This window comes from Setaria italica, chromosome IV (genome assembly GCF_000263155.2).
Source record: "Setaria italica strain Yugu1 chromosome IV, Setaria_italica_v2.0, whole genome shotgun sequence".
NCBI lineage: Eukaryota > Viridiplantae > Streptophyta > Magnoliopsida > Poales > Poaceae > Setaria > Setaria italica.
This window is the reverse complement of record NC_028453.1, coordinates 27,758,286-27,774,177: the sequence shown is the minus strand read 5'-3', so window position 1 is coordinate 27,774,177 and position 15,892 is coordinate 27,758,286. Positions and strand designations below refer to the sequence as shown.

The window sequence follows — 15,892 nt, the reverse complement described above, 5'->3', positions numbered from 1 at the left end:
TAATGATGTTTGCTTTCAATTCGTTTTTTGGCGAAATTTCAATTCGTAAATTAGTTTTGAAGTCTAAGCATAAGCAATGATTTCTTTGTAATTAAGCATACATGGAGATCTTCTTGCTCGGCATTAGCATTGCTAGCTCCGGTTGCTAATTTCGTGCCTTTGGGCTATTGCACGTGGGAGATGAGGATTTTCTTAGCTCCCATGTGGATCCTTCTTTGCGTGCATGCCATGGCGATGGCTTGTTCTTCCTTGCTTCTGCAACCAGACCGTGTAACATGATTTCTACTTTGTTCTGTGTCCATCTCCCCACAAATGCTTACTTATGTCTATGTATCTCCATTGTTGCTAGTTGAGTCTTTCTTAAAGCATACGGAAAATGCATCCATTCTCTCCTCCTTAGGTCTCATCTCTCCCACAAGCCCTCAGGACTTTGTGGAGCTCCTTTTTCCCCTCTACCTCCACATCTGTATTCTTCCCTACTCATGTCCATGGACCTACTGAGGAATAAGATGAAGAATTCTTTTTTATTATTTTCTTCTTGGATAAGTGCAATAATTTGCTTCTAATAACTTCATGGTGTACTAGCCACTTCAGTGGAAGGAACTATTTTATAGGAATAACTTAAAATAAAAATTGGTAGCAACTTATTGTTAGTGAAAGTGGCAAATTATTCGTGATATAGATGTTGGCGAAAGTGGCAACTTAACTAGTGTAACAGCAACTTCATAATTGTTTAATAGTAATTTCAGCTAAAGTACGGCAGCAGAGGCATCATCAGGTACTTGTGGTAGTGGGGTGTCTGGAACTTCTTCCTTTTTATCAGCCCTGAGAACAATTCTCAGGTTACGGATCCAATCCGAGTAGTTTGTTCCATTCAACTTGTCCTTCTCAAGGACCGAACGCAAAGCAAACAGTGTGGTGTTGCTAGGTGCCATTTAATCTACAATAAAAGTAATGCAAAATACACTAAGACAAACGTATCCATGATAGAGCAAATCACATTAAACTATTTAACAGAATCTACTCCCACTAAAATCAATATCCCCTTATTGATACTTAGTGATTCAGGATCCACAACTAACAAGTCTACTAGTGAGCTTTAGTATCACCGCTAGCAAACAAGGTAGATCGGTAAGCAACTTCTTGCTAATCGTATCACCTATGACTCCTATTGTTTGGTGACATCTCCATGTCTCGGCGCCCAACCTTTATGCCTTAAGGTCCTTAACCGTTAAGATAACCTTGTTAAGCAAACCAACCCTTATGCGTGTAAGCGTCCGACACAAACCTGTCTAGTCAAAGAAAACTAGTGGCACCCTAATTTCATAGACCCACCACCAATTGTACAAGACATGGGACGGTGCAAGTTTTAGTTGGGAGGGCATACTAACTTAAACTTTGTGAGGGATCGTTCTACTTCTAACATCACATCATGCAGGAAGTAAAACATAAAGAATAGCATTCACACAGTTGTGACACAGTATGACCCATTTTCTTATGGTGATCTCCATCTCCACAAAATCTGTTCACCATGGTGATCTCCATCTCCATATTCCATGTGCGCCATCCTCCTGGTGATGAGTCCTCTAAGAACTAGAACATGCTATTACGCCTAATAGCTAGTAAAGAAGCTAGCAATGAAGATTACATAGTTGCTTGGATCATCACAGATTGGTAGCAGACCATTAAATACATTAAAGTGACAACACATATGGCTCCAGCCATGTTGTTGTACGCGCGACATGCAGGTCACGAATGAGTTACACATATGCATCACATACACAAAAGGGGCCATACTGATCACAAGATACATACATCCTGCAAAACAGAGTTAGGCGTTCTAACGTTCCAAACTTTAGAGGCCCGAAACTCTATCTTCCAAGCCGAATTTGGGAAATCTAATTTTGCTGAAAACGGCAAAGCGGTTGAATTTCATGTGTAACTTTTTCTATAGATCAATTTTCATATAAAATTCGCCCCGATCCGAGATCGTACCGAAAAGTTACAGCTGTTTTACCGACGCACACGCACACGGCAAAATTTCGACCCGACAGTAGATCCAATCTACTGTTGCGCATCTCATGCACCTAGCGTATGAACCTGGATCTCGATTCGACAAATCACATTGATCTTCGCTCGCTGTAACTGGCATTACGTGTATCACTTAACTCCGATGACGGAAACCGACCGGTAGGAGTATGTCGTTACACAACAATTGCAGCAAGAACACAAACCAGGACATAGATCAAACTGAAAACTCGCATATCTCCATATGCACACATCCTAAATCCAAAATAAAACAGCTACGGCTCTTATACCATTGTTGGGCTACGAGGTAGGCTACGCTAGCGCAAATCAAAAATTTCTACCGCGTAAACTAGGAAAACTGCCGTATATGGATCATGGGATTACCACTCGACGCACTGGTGCAGAAGATGTAGATTCGCGTCGATGCAGCGAAGTTGATCAACATAGTCGAACACGTAGTCGATCACATTGACATCCAGCAGCTCGTCCACATCCAGCGAGATCGTCCTCATGCCGCGGCTCATCGTGGCTCGTCGGCGGCTCGTCGTGGCTCATCGGCGGCTCGTCCAAGTGCTGCAGATGCAACACCTTGAAGGTATCCACACATGCAGGGAGGAAGTGTCACAAGCCGGACTTCTAGGTCCACGAGTTGCAACAGGCGAGGGCGTGGGAGGCGCGGCAGATGTGTTTCGCCAAAAGGTGTAAACCCTAGGGCACCCCCACCCCTCTATTTATAGAGGTTCCTGACGAGCCTCTAGGTCTGAGGCCCATTAGTACTTCTAAACCTAATCCAACTCGGATCACATCCGAATTGGGCTTCTAGCCCCTTAAGTGTGTGACCCTATGGGTTCGGATATGTATAGACATGGCCCGAGTACTCCTACTCGACCCAAAAGTCGGCAGCAGCCTCTAGCAAGATGTACATGCTATTCCCTTTGCCTCATGATATTTGGTCTAGCTTCAAGTCAGCCGCTCTTTCTCGATCCTGTGATTCGGACTCCCTTTGTAGGTTAACTCTTAACCGTACGTAGCATGGCCATGCATTTTCGAATCCGATCACTCGAGGGGCCCAGAGATATCACTCTCAATCAGAGAGGAGCAAATCCCATCTTGATTGACCATGTCTCATAGCATGCTTCTTGACAAACCCGAAAGCTACCTTTTTAACTACCATGTCACGGTGTAGCGTTTGATAGCCCCTAAGTAAGTCGATCCACATCTTGAGTACATGAGACAATCTCAGGTCTAAGGACAAAGCGTACATGTTGTGTAAAGAGAGAACTACTTCTTGTGTTGGGTCAGTCCTAGCACATGTCTCCACATATGCCCACATCATTAGTTTAACATCTCCATGTCCATGACTTGTGAAACATAGTCATCAACTAATACATGTGCTAGTCTAATATTCATGTGTGTCCTCACATGAACCCAGACTAGGGACAACTTTAGAAAAACCATACAAGTAAAGAGTTTCACATATAATTCACATAATTGCAAATCAATTCAAGTAGCCTTTAATGAATATTCAATGAACACAATATACAAATCATGGATACAAATGGAATATCATCATCTCTATGATTGCCTCTAGGGCATACCTCCAACAGTATCTTCATAAACTTAGCCCCTAATTAACTCGGAGGATTTCTTGCAAAAGATGGGCATCACGGGGTGCCAGAAGGTGCCAAGCCGATCGGCCTAGGCTCCTCTAGGCCGATCGGTCTACCCTCTTCCTGGGCCCTTTGACCTTCATCTTCGTCTGGTTCGATGATCATTTAGTCCTTTATCCAAAAATATGCTTTTAAGCCCAATTTCCTGCAAAAAAAAGCATCCTCCAAAATACGTTGCACATGTGAAAATGACCGGTTTATTAGGTGTAATCAATAGTTTAGGTATTAAATTCATGTTATTATTGAAGGTAAATAGGGGTAAAAATGTGTTAATAACGAGCATCAACAGGGTGCCATGGGCACTGCTTCTGCAGGAGTTCATTGAACAAAGGCCTATCAGAATTCTTGTTACCGTCGTTCTTGGATGGGCATTGTATTGCTGCGACTGTGTTGTCTTGCTTGCGCTTGTGGTTTTGACTTCCCGAGTAGTTATTTTGGTTGTCGTTGTTGGGGTTCTTGTCATTGCGTTAGCCATTGATGTTCTGATTGTTGTTGCTTTGGCCTTTGTTGCGGTTGGACTCGAACCTTTTGATCTCCCAGTCTTCTTCATCTGCCCAAGTTTGAGCCTTAATCTTTAGAGATTTGACATCGCTAGGGCATGTTTTGCTGAAGTATTGGAACAACTGGCAGTCATGGAGGCCGTTCTGGAAGAAGTCAATGACGTCGCGCTCCGTGACATCCACGATTGTGGCTTTTTTGTTGAAGAAACAACATACATAGCTTCGTAGGGTCTCGCATTCTTGTTGCTTGACCTAGGACAAGTCAGTCCTATTGCTAGAACACTACATTGCCTTATAATAGTTATTGGTGAATGCCACCTTCAAGTCTTGCCACAAGTCGATGGAGTTCTTCTCCAGCGATTCGAGCCATGTGAGAGGCACCGTTTCCATGCAGATGGGGAAATAGACTACTTTGGTGTTATTATTTCTGTCAGCTGATTGGACTAACAGTGAGTAGTACCGTAGCCATTGCACTGGGTCTTGCTTGCCATCGTACTTGCTGATACTAGAGGGCTCTCAGGTAGAATCATCCTCCTCACACATCTGGAGAAGGCGAGGAACCCATCGACGTCATCGCCCGGTTGTTTAGCTTCCTGCTCGCGCTCACGGTGCCGACCCTCGATGATGGTACGGCATCGCGGCTGGTGTTTATGTTGCTGTAGAGGTCTCCCACTAGGCGTTCTGGTGCACCTCCATGGTAGTCGCGGCCTCTCAAGGGTCCTGCCCGGCTTCCTTTAGCTCCTGCTTGACTTGGTCTTCCGCATCTAGCTTGACTTGTTCTAGCACCACTTGTTTGACTCAGTCTAGCGCCTTCGACTCCCCCTGGGGGAGAGCCTCTATGGCTACTGCCATGTTGACTTCCCTAAGATCTGGTACATTGGACTGACTGCACGGGGTTCAAGCAATCGAGTTGTTGATACGCAAGTTCTGCCAGGTCCGCCTGTTGTTCAGTGTACTTATTCTGGGGCATCGCGTGGGTAATGAGGTCTATGGATGCAATGGTGGCCAGAGGAGTACGTTAGTGTGAGTCTAAACTGCTTCAAAAGCCCTGTCCAGATTTTGTATTGGAAGATCTGCTACAAGACGGTGCCGACGCTCCGCTCTCGTAGTGTTCCTTGCCCTTCGTCGAGTTCTTTGAGCTTCAGTTTCTTACCCGATGATGTAAGCAATGTGCTCATCTTGTGAGACATCATCTGGATGGCATTCACGTCGTGGGTGTCTATCTCTGGCCTCCTCATCTTCTTCGGCTTCTTATCAACAAGGACAACGAAGACTTCTCGCACTAGGGAGAAGCTGCCCAAATTGAAGGTGGTGACTTCCATGGAGCCGCCTTCTTCTGTGATGGACGATAGAGGAGTTCCCTCCTAGTACGGGAGAGTGTCGAGGTAGGCAATGAGGTGTGAGTCATCATTCCTGGCAAGAGCAGATGGCTTTATATTGGGCCAGTAGACAAATCTACTTTATGGAGTTGTTGTAATTACCATGCCCTGCTACGGACCTGATAAAGGAGCCTCCTCGTCCAGATCCGAGTAGTAATTGAGGTCCTGGATCTTATCCGAATTGGATTGCGATATGGGCAAGGCCGCGTGATAAACAGTGGCCGCGTTGCGGAGTCCAAACGAGAATCGACTCTTGGAGTAGTCCGACTTACACGATGGCTGCTGCGCCGGCTCGTGCAAGTCAATCCGACTGGCAGAAGAAGTCGAGTTGTACTCGGACTCATCCCCCCAACCTCTGACTAGGTCAGAAATTGAAAATTCGCTAAAATTCTCGACGCGATCTTCCAGAGTTTCACGCTGGAGCTTCATGGTTAGCTGCTTCTTCTCCGGGGACGGTGTGATGTGGTGGTGGAAACTTCTGGCGCCATATGCGACGCAAACCCAAGAGCCGAAGACGAATGTCGCGCCTTTTTCGAACACGATGATTGACTTGATGATGAATTGTGCTATCGAGTTTGCCAGCGGATTCTCGGCAAGATCCTCTACCTGGCATGCCAGTTGTTGGTGTTTAGACCCGGCAACCTATTGAGAGGGGTGCCTGAGGTAGTGTTTTGGTTGGTGGGGCTCGTTGAGATCAGGAACTCGAACGTAAACGTAGACACACAATTTAGACAGGTTCGGGCCACGTAATAGCGTAATACCCTACGTCCTGTGTGTTGGTTGTAATTGATTGCTTTGGAGGGGATCCATGTCTTGCCTTATATACACAGGGGCAGGGTTACAAGTCGGTTTTGTTATAAGAATACTAGTCAGATACGACTAAAGAAGCCCTACTCTATTATAACGAGTACTTTGCTAATCCTCGACTAAAACCTGTGTTTCCATGTAGATCACTCCGTCCTGCGCCATGATCTTTATGTCAGATGCGTCTTGATGTTCAGCTCCATTTATTGACCCTCCAAATCTTCTGGTGGGCCTATAGATGTATATACGACAACGTGAGAAACTAACTCAAACACATATATAGTTCTAGGATTTGCTTATGCAATTGAATCAAAATAGTCTGTGTTAAACCTGATGAAAGTTACTGTCTTGTAGAAACTTGCATAACCACTATATTAAGAAAGTCCCTTTTCACATAAAAAGAAAGGGCAGTCAGAGGGAACAGCCTACTATATTAAAGAACAGTAACAGAAAATCGGCGGGGAACACCACCTAAATTACACATCACATAAGAAAGGCTTCAGTCAAGGAGTGAAAATAATTTGAAATGTGGGCCCTCTTAAAAATTCAGTCCATTTTCATGGTCATTCACAAATTTGAACTTGAATAACACACATATACCCTCACCTTCCACCGTTCTTTGGGCCAGTGCCTTTGATGCCACAGACGCCTTGCCAGGCTGCTGTCGAAGACACAGCAGAGTGGAGTCTTGATGGAGACGATGTAAAAGTGACAAATTCAATTGATTTCCTAAAAAATTGGTGGGCATGTTAGCAGTACGTTTTTGTCTTTGGATGAACAGACTTTGGGACGACAACTGAGAAGTCCTTGTATCGAAAGATGGGAAAAGCAGAGTAGTCCTTTTGTGACAATTTATGGTGAGAAAAATAATCGCTGAAAGTTACAGTGCAATTGCTACGTATGTGTTCAAAAATAACAAAATATACCTCTACGGACGCAAAAGCATGCACGGCCCCAAGCACGAAGGCGAGCACCCCTAAACCGGCGGCAGCAGGCCCCCGTCCATGGCGGGGTCTGTCCCTGTCCGGCAGATCGGGCACGAGGAGTGCGCGTCCAGCCACGGGTCGATGCACTCGACGTGGTACAGGTGCAGGCACACCGGCAGCAGCCGCACCGTCTCCCCGACCCGGAACGCGGCGAGGCACACCGAGCACGTTGCCGCCTCGTCGCCGCTTCCCGTCACGTTGTGCTTCACCGACCGGTTATACGTGAACGACGGGAGGTCCACCGCCGGGCCGGCGCGCCGCGGCTCGCCATCGGGCAGTGCGGCGCCGCGCGGCTGATCTGGCGCCGCCGTCCGCAGTCGTGAGCCCAGGGCGGCAGATTCCGTGGCAGCATCGGCCACTGCATCGGCGCCATTCTGGCGTTGCCCTCGGGTGAGGGAGCATATGCAGGAGACCAGGAACAACATGATCCCGACGGCGATGCTGATACCTGCGATGGCTCCGCCCGCAGATTTCGGCGTTGGCGATGGCGGTGGACTCCACGGTGGGGGAGGTGGATGCGGCGGAGGTGGAGGAAAGATGATGCCTGGCGTTGGCACCCAAGGGAAAGGGATGGACATGGGTGCAGCACTGCAGCTGCAAACCAGTTGATTATTGCTAGCTCTTATTTGGTGCATGGCTTTATGCTACGAGCTCAGCTTTATAGCAAGCTGATGTGCAGTAATGTGATCGAAAGCTCAGCAACCTGGAAGCCAATAATTCCGAGTCTGATCGAGGCCAAATGGTTAACTTCTGAATCATTGCCAAATGCGCGTCTAGTAGAGGAAGAAGAAGGATTATTGGTGCGGTTTCATTTGTTTACTACACGTGATAGCACCCCGGCCGGCCACGGAACGCTAACGTTGTCGGGATCTTCGTCTCATCGTGAACTTGTGATTCAGGTTATATCATGTAGAGAAAAGAAAAAGCTTGCATCATTGGTGTCATTCAGTTTATCAGTTATCGATAGTGGAACGCTGGTTTATGCAGGCGTATAATTTAAATAATTGGTTCGCGTACAACAAAGGAGAATATGGTTGGTCGACTCTGCCGAACGGATAGTGGTGGTGCGTGTCAATCAATCAAAATATCGCTGATGATGTAACGAAACCAATATAGTTGGAGTAGTTTTTTTATCTTGCAATATTATTATAAGTGCTGATATGGAAAATATTAGGACAGAAAGTAGGGTAGATGTTTTACACTAAGCATTATCACTACGCGAAAGATAAAAATTGCCGAGTGTTTTTTCTTTGCCGAGCATTTTTTTTCGAACACTCGGTAAACAGGCTCTTTATCGAGTGCCAAGCTAAAAATACTCGGTAAAGAAAAAACACTCGGCAAATCAGGACTTTGCTGAGTGTCACAAAAAATACACTCGGCAAACCCCCCTCTTTGCCGAGTGTCAAAAAAACACTCGGCAAAGAGGGGGGTTTGCCGAGTGTTTTTTTTGACACTCGGCAAAAAAATATTTTTTTTCTCCTTTCACCTTGAAATTTTTTCTACTTCCCACATACAACATGTGGTACTCCATGTTAAAATTTGGTATATTTTTGGATTTATTTGCTATATTTATTTAATTAATTGCATTTCAAGAAAATTTTTGGTATAAGTCAAATTTAAACTGCAAGTGATTCAAATTATGGAACAAAATGAGTAGAAAAATGATATTCATGTTATTTGGCTCAATTTGAGACCTGACCCATGAAATGAAAACAAATTTCGAACATCTTGTTCAGGAAACACGACAATGAACGTGTGGCGGTAGTATTTTTAAATTGTAAAAAAAACAAGCAAAGTTTGAAAATTATGAGATTTGTCATGATGTGATGATATAATAAGTGGAGGCTGTGGAAAAAAATTGAGAAGGTTTTGCACATTTTATCATGTACGATGATTACAAACCGAAGCATCTCAGAAGAAGAATAGTAACTTTGAGAAGGATTCGATAAAATTTAGAGTCGAAGTGATGGTCGAGTTCAATTTGATTACAAACCTTTTTGTATAGTCAGTAGAGAACATATATTGTTTCGTGTGAAAATTTGGTATTTTTTTGAAACTGTTGGATATTTTTTAAAAACCCTCGGCAAAGAAACCCTTTACCGAGTGTCCACATCAGACACTCAGCGACTTCTTTTTTTCCCAACCGCGCATAGTACTTATCCCCGGCCGGCACCGCACGCACCCACCCGATCTCCTTCCCACCCGTCCACACCCCACCCGTCCCCCACCTCGATCTTCCTCTCTCCCTGCCGCCACTACCACCCGCCGCCCGCCGCCGCCGCCGCCCGACGCCCGGCTCCTCCCGCCGCTGCCTGCCGCCCGGTGCCCCCCGCCGCCGCCCGGTGCTCGGCTCCTCTTGCCGCCGCCCGGCGCCCGGCGTCCCCCGCCCCGCCGCCCGACGCCCGGCCTCCGGATCTGCTTCCCCGCAGAGCCCCTCCCCCGAATCTGCTTCCCCACCCCTCCCCTCCGTCACCGGCGGCGCCCCTCCCCGGATCCGGCGGAGTCCGTCTCGACCGTCCGGGGAGCCCACCGAGGGACGCCGCGGAACTGTCCGGGAGCGGCGGCGGCCTCCTACACCACCACCAGGGCTCCATCGGCGGCACGGTCGAGGCTCCGGCGGTGCCTGGCTAGAGCAAAGCAGCGGCGTGTGGTGGTGGCTGGCGCGGGGGCGTGGTGGCGGCGAGCCGGTGCTGGCAGCGGCGGGGTTCATGGCGTGGCGGCGGGAGGAAGTGGCGGTGGCTGGCGGCGGTGTGGATGGTGGCGGCGGTGCTGGTGGTGCGGCCGACGGTGTCGGCGTGCCGTTTTTTTATTTTTTTCGAAAAATATGTCTGCCGAGTGTTTTCTTGTCACTCGGCGAAAGCTTCGCCGTGTGTACGACAGAAAACACTCGGCAAACTTAACTTTGCCGAGTCAAAATTTACCGTGTGCCGTTTACCGAGTGTTACACTCGGCAAACGTTTCGCCGAGTGCCCCAGGCACTCGGCGAACTTTCTGTTTCCGGTAGTGATTGACTATGTCTATACGTGATAAAAAGTCAAAGTGGCATGGATTATAAAGACGACTATGATCTACGAAGGTGTTTCTGGTAATCACACTTTACATCTAATTTTGATTACATTCACATCATGTGGTTGTGTTTGATTATTATCATAATTTGATTGTGATGAACCTAATGGTTAGCTGATTCTTAAGCTAGCGATTCAGGGAATGCCTTGCTTGTGAAACAGTGTGTTGCTCGTATGGATTCCCTTTGTTTGGTAGTCTTCGGTTATGACCTTGTCGAAGATTGAAATCCATTTGTTTCAATTGGTATGTCTAGCTTTACTGTTACTGAAGCCCTGTAATTGTGACACTATCAGTTTACAATTTTACATATCTCATGTCTGGGATGCAGAAACGGTGGCTGTTTCTGACATCTTTGTCGGTAGTATTCGACTCCTGATTGAAGTATTTGTCAGAGCAGAGAAGCGTTTGTGCAAGAACCATTTCCGCAGAGTGGGTCCTAATGTTATGATATATTTTAATGTCCACTAGAAACTGTGCGCGGCTTTGCCGTGCATCCTAGGATATTTGGCTAGTGTTAACGTGTTGGAGGTAGTTTTTAGCATTTTGGATAGGTCCGGTGTTACAAATTCGCTTGTCCGCATCATATTAGCAGTTGAAAAAAGTAAAATACACAACTTTATATCTAATTAACACACACACTTTGTTTGTCTTAGTAAATGTACATTGCTTTTATTTTCTGGCCTATGTTATGCAAATTACCATTGTAATTGTATTTGTATCTCATTGTTTCTTTAAAGATTATGATCTTGATACAGTGCTAGACCTCCAATACCACACCATCTTATTTTGCTAATTTGTTTTGGAACCCTTTACATGAATTGTGAACTCCATTTCAGATTTGTTTTAAATGATTGTAACATACGCAAAATACTATGATGAGAAACTGCAAAACTGTTACCCTTTTATTTCTGCATAGGTCAACCCTGATTTTGTGAATTTACATACGATTCTGAATATTAGATGTGAAGAGAGATACACGCAAGTATGCAACAAATCTTTAAAAGACGAATCTTGGTCAGTTACATACGGACGGTCATTGCGCCACATCGCCTGCTACTCCGAACCGTACATTTGCTATGCATTGGTTGATCGGGCCGTCGGAGGCATGGGTGAATGGGTCAGAGCGGGTTCTCTGCTTCGCGAGTCTTCGTCGTGTTTCCCGCAGCGGGGTGGGTGACAGGGTGAGAGGACAATAAGGCCCCGTTTGGTAGGGCTTCTCAAAGTGCTTCTCCACCGGCTTTTGGTGAAGCCTTACCAAAGGGTCAATTTCAAAACGGCTTCACCACCAAAGCTAGGGAGAAGCCGCAAAACGGCTTACACTAGAGAGGAGAAGCCGAAAAAAGTGGCTTCACCGACTTCTCCTCCCTCTCCAAGCATTAAGTGATCATAAAATTACATATATTGCCATTGAGAAGCCGTTTTACCAAATGTTTTGCAAAACGGCTTCAGTTTCACTAAAAAAGCCACTCCACCGAAGAAGCCGAAGCCGAAGCCGTTTTATGAGAAGCCGAAGCTCTACCAAACGTATAAATCGCACCACTGCTCTCTCGCACGACGCAGCGCCGCCTCGTCCACCTTGGCCAGCGCCGTAGTCACCGTCAGGCACGGCGACCTCTGCCACCCGCGCGCTATAGCCACCGCCGACGCTGCGGCCGACCACCTATAGCTTACCTCTGCACGCTCCACCACCCTCCTCGCCATCCGCTCTGATGCCGCCGGCGCTGCCATCAACAGCACACGGTGCTCCGTCGTCTTCCATGGGATTGGCACCCGCCTGCATGGCCAGCACACGATGCTCTTCTACTACTGTAGTGTACATAGCATGACGCACATAATCAGAGGGGCGTTCCATGCACTTGAGCTGAAGTGATGTAGTGATTTTTGGACACATTAATAACTTAGTCGGTAATATCGTCGGCTGGCGCCCATGCCCAAATCTGGTCTCTGGGAGCAGCGTGGGTGAGAGGAGTGCAGAAGGCAGGCGGGCGGCAATGGAGGTGGCGGCGGAGAGGCCGGAGAGGTAGCTTCGAGAGATAGGGACCTGCATCAGAGCCATGCTCCCGTCTGGCGTGAACTCGCAAGGCCACTCGCGATTCTTGCGCAGCAGCTCGCCCATGCCCAGCAAATTGCGCCCGGCGGGCCCTGACGCGCCCGCGCTGGACTGCGAAGGCGGCGGTGGCAGCGTACAGCATGGGCGGCGTGGTGGACTGGTGGTCCTGCACCCGGAGCGCCTTCCCAGCTGCCTGGTGAAAGTAAAAGCGAGAACCACATGCCGCCCGGGGCGTCGGGCACGGCGCGGCTAGCGACGGCGCCGGATCCGTTCTTCTCGGTAGGCGGCCCGTGGGTGACCCTGCGGGAACGACAGGGACGGGAAACTCGGGAAGGTGGCACGAAGGCTCTCGAAATGCTAGTGGTAGAGGGCCTAGACTGACGGATGGATGGACAACTTGCTCGGTATCAGACGGTGGAAAAATGAGGATGACGTGGCTAAATAAAGGCTCGAGGAACGCCCGATTCCCTGACCGGTATTCGTATATTAAAGATGATCTCGCCATTCTCTCTTCCGAGGACTTCAATAGTAGTTGCACACACAATCGGCCATCTATCAGAACTGACTAGAGTCGAATAATCCCACATTACCTAGCTAGATCAGAATGCTGTAGTTTTGATGCTCGATCGGGAATTCTAGTTGCAATATTTGCCACACATTATCAAGCTAAATCAAAATGTTAGATGGGGACTGGGGAGCAAAAAGAATTAGTATTCTAGTAAGTTGTAAGGAAACTAGCCCCGCAAGAAAGCTACAACATTTTAGCATTATCCGAGAATGAAGGATGCATTCTTAGAGGAGTTAGTAAGAAGAAAACATGCTTCACATGCATCTGCATTGCACTTCTTTTGTAAAGATGTTCTTTCCCTTTTCCTCGTACAGGAAGGGTTTATGCCACATAAAAGAATCTTAGAAACATAATTGTGTAAAATAAATTAAAACCGAACAACATACATGTACAAACTTAGACAAACTTCGAGCATCTCTAATTGTCTCCCAAAGTTATATAATCACAACATTGACAAGTAGCTAACAGACGAGACAGAATAATTAATCCCTCGGTTAGTTTTCTAGACAAATAAAGCTACATCAATCTGAGAGCATGGTCAGATAGAAAAAAAAACAGCGGAAAACATACACCTTCAAATCCACTCTTTCTGGTACAAAACCCCCACCTTTCTCTGCAAAAAAAATAAAAATAATAACCATGCACGCTCCGAGCCGAGCACGCCTATACCGGCAGATGTAGGCGGCCGTCCGTCGCCGGATCGGTGCCGGAACGGCAGACGGGGCACGTCGAGTGCGCGTCCAGCCACGGATCGATGCACTCGACGTGGTACAGGTGCAGGCACACCGGCAGCAGCCGCACCGTCTCCCCCGTCTGGAACGCGCCGAGGCACACGGAGCACGTTGCCGCCTCCTCGCCGCCGCCGCCCGTCACGTTGTGCGTCACCGACCGGCTGTACGTGAACGACGGGAGGCCCGCCGCCGGGCTGACGCGACGCGGGCGTCCCTCGCCGCCGCCGCTGCGCGGGCGCCGCAGATGCTGCTCGTCGTTCTCCCACGGCTCCGGTGGTACTGGTACTGACGACGGTGTTGCCCACGGCGGCGCGGCGAGGTCTGCAGCCGCCTCGGTGGCCTCGGCCTCGTCACCATCACGATTTTTGCGGGACAGGATGCACCCGCAGAAGATCACGAACACGAAGATCCCGAAGGCGATGGTGAGGGCTGCGATCACGGAGTTGTTGTTGTTACTCGGCGGCGGCGGCGGCGGCGGCGGCAGGGGCAGCGCAATTGGTGGAAGGTTGAAGCCTGGCGGGAGGGGTAAAGACATGGCCGTAGCTTCAAACCAGCCGATCGTTTGGAGCTGTCATTTCGGTGGTGGTTATATACTACTGCGAGCAAGTGCCAGTTTTGATCGAGCTACTTGCTTGTGTACTTGATCATCGAATTGTACGTAGGCGTAGCGTCGGCAGCAGCTACGTACCTGAAAGCCGATTATTTTGAGGCCGGATGGGGTAATTGCGAGGTGAATTGCCTAATCTTTTCCCGATGCCCATTTATTTAGCAGACGAGAAGGACAGATTATTATAGGATTATTGGCGCAGTTTCAGTTGTCTATGCGTGACAGCAACCGGGCGGCGACGTGTATTATATTATTTTGACAATGAAGTGGTAATGATACCTATTGCGCAACAATGCATGTGGATGTGATGCTGCATCTTACTGACATGGTACGGTACTTCGTGGTACTTACGATATAGTACGAGAAAGTTCATAGAAATGATTGGCTAAGTATATATTAAGGGCTAGTTTGTTTCAGATTATTTAGCCCGTAGATTATATATATAATATAGCATATATAATCTTACGTGGACAACAAACACAACGAATTATAATATAAACTATATATTATATATACTCTCGTATTATCATAATTCCATAAGCTACTCAAGGTATGCTTCGGATCATTTCAAATTATTCACCAAAGTACCCATAACGCTTCAACAAAATTACCTTTAAATGCCATTACAATCAGGCATACTATAAGGATATTTTATTGAATAAATATTCCAAAACAGTAATCTAGACCTCCAATAATCTTGGTTCCAACACCTCCACGACTTATTTCTATCCAGCTTATGTTAATCTAAATTATATAATCTAGCACATAAGCTGAATTATATAATCTCCTCACGAAACAAACATGGTCTAAGTTTAGTTGGGAGGCACAATATATAACGCAAGACAAGCCTTACCCATCATGGTAAATTTTTTGAGTTGAGTTAGAATCGAGATCTTGGTTGGTCAGGCTTTAGTGCATATGTGCCTCGTGGGGCACTTCGCTAACTTTCTCTATCTTTTCTCTAATTAGGAATAGAACCAAATAGAGTTCCGATTCTAAATTTGGACTTAGATAGGGCTATAACAATTTCAAACACCTTGTTATAAGCAAGCAAGACCTCGGTACTCTTTATACATATAAAGAGGTTCAACCAATTAAGCATTCACTATTAACACAAAATCAATCTAATACATTTTACGCCTTTCACTTTTATCTAACTGCCCTAATTTTATCCAAACTCTAATTTGTTGTTCTTCCTTCTACTCCACGAGGATTCACTTACCAACAAATGATGCCTCCACGTTAATCTTTAGGAGCTAGAAAATTACCATGTTAATCCTCAATCTATATATGCTTATAATTAGCATCACTAACATTATTAGAAATAACCCAAAATACCCATATATCTGCTTCTCTATCGTTTGCAGCTGTCACTCGTACACATTTTGTTATAAAGAGTCCTGCTATAAGGCATACAGGAATTGTGATGAATATTCATCCACAACACGTGTGTGCTTGGAAGGAAAAACAATCTAGTTCATGTGGCATCGATGCAATCAAGGA

General features: G+C 46.8%; 2 protein-coding genes across 2 annotated transcripts; both read right to left on the bottom strand.

The window, feature by feature from the left end:
* Positions 1 to 7,357: 7,357 nt before the first annotated feature.
* Positions 7,358 to 7,945, bottom strand: LOC101783646 (NEP1-interacting protein-like 1). Its single transcript, XM_004967018.1, has one exon. It carries the CDS (start codon positions 7,943 to 7,945, stop codon positions 7,358 to 7,360), a length of 588 nt encoding a protein of 195 aa, XP_004967075.1.
* A 5,769-nt stretch (positions 7,946 to 13,714) lies between these two features.
* Positions 13,715 to 14,317, bottom strand: LOC101782834 (RING-H2 finger protein ATL43). The gene has a single exon (XM_004967016.1). The coding sequence runs from the start codon at positions 14,315 to 14,317 to the stop codon at positions 13,715 to 13,717; it is 603 nt and encodes a 200-aa protein (XP_004967073.1).
* Positions 14,318 to 15,892: the final 1,575 nt, after the last annotated feature.

Bases quoted from the DNA above. Each gene is read 5' to 3' on its own strand.
- LOC101783646 (XM_004967018.1), bottom strand. From the start codon at position 7,945: ATGTCCATCCCTTTCCCTTGGGTGCCAACGCCAGGCATCATCTTTCCT.
- LOC101782834 (XM_004967016.1), bottom strand. From the start codon at position 14,317: ATGTCTTTACCCCTCCCGCCAGGCTTCAACCTTCCACCAATTGCGCTG.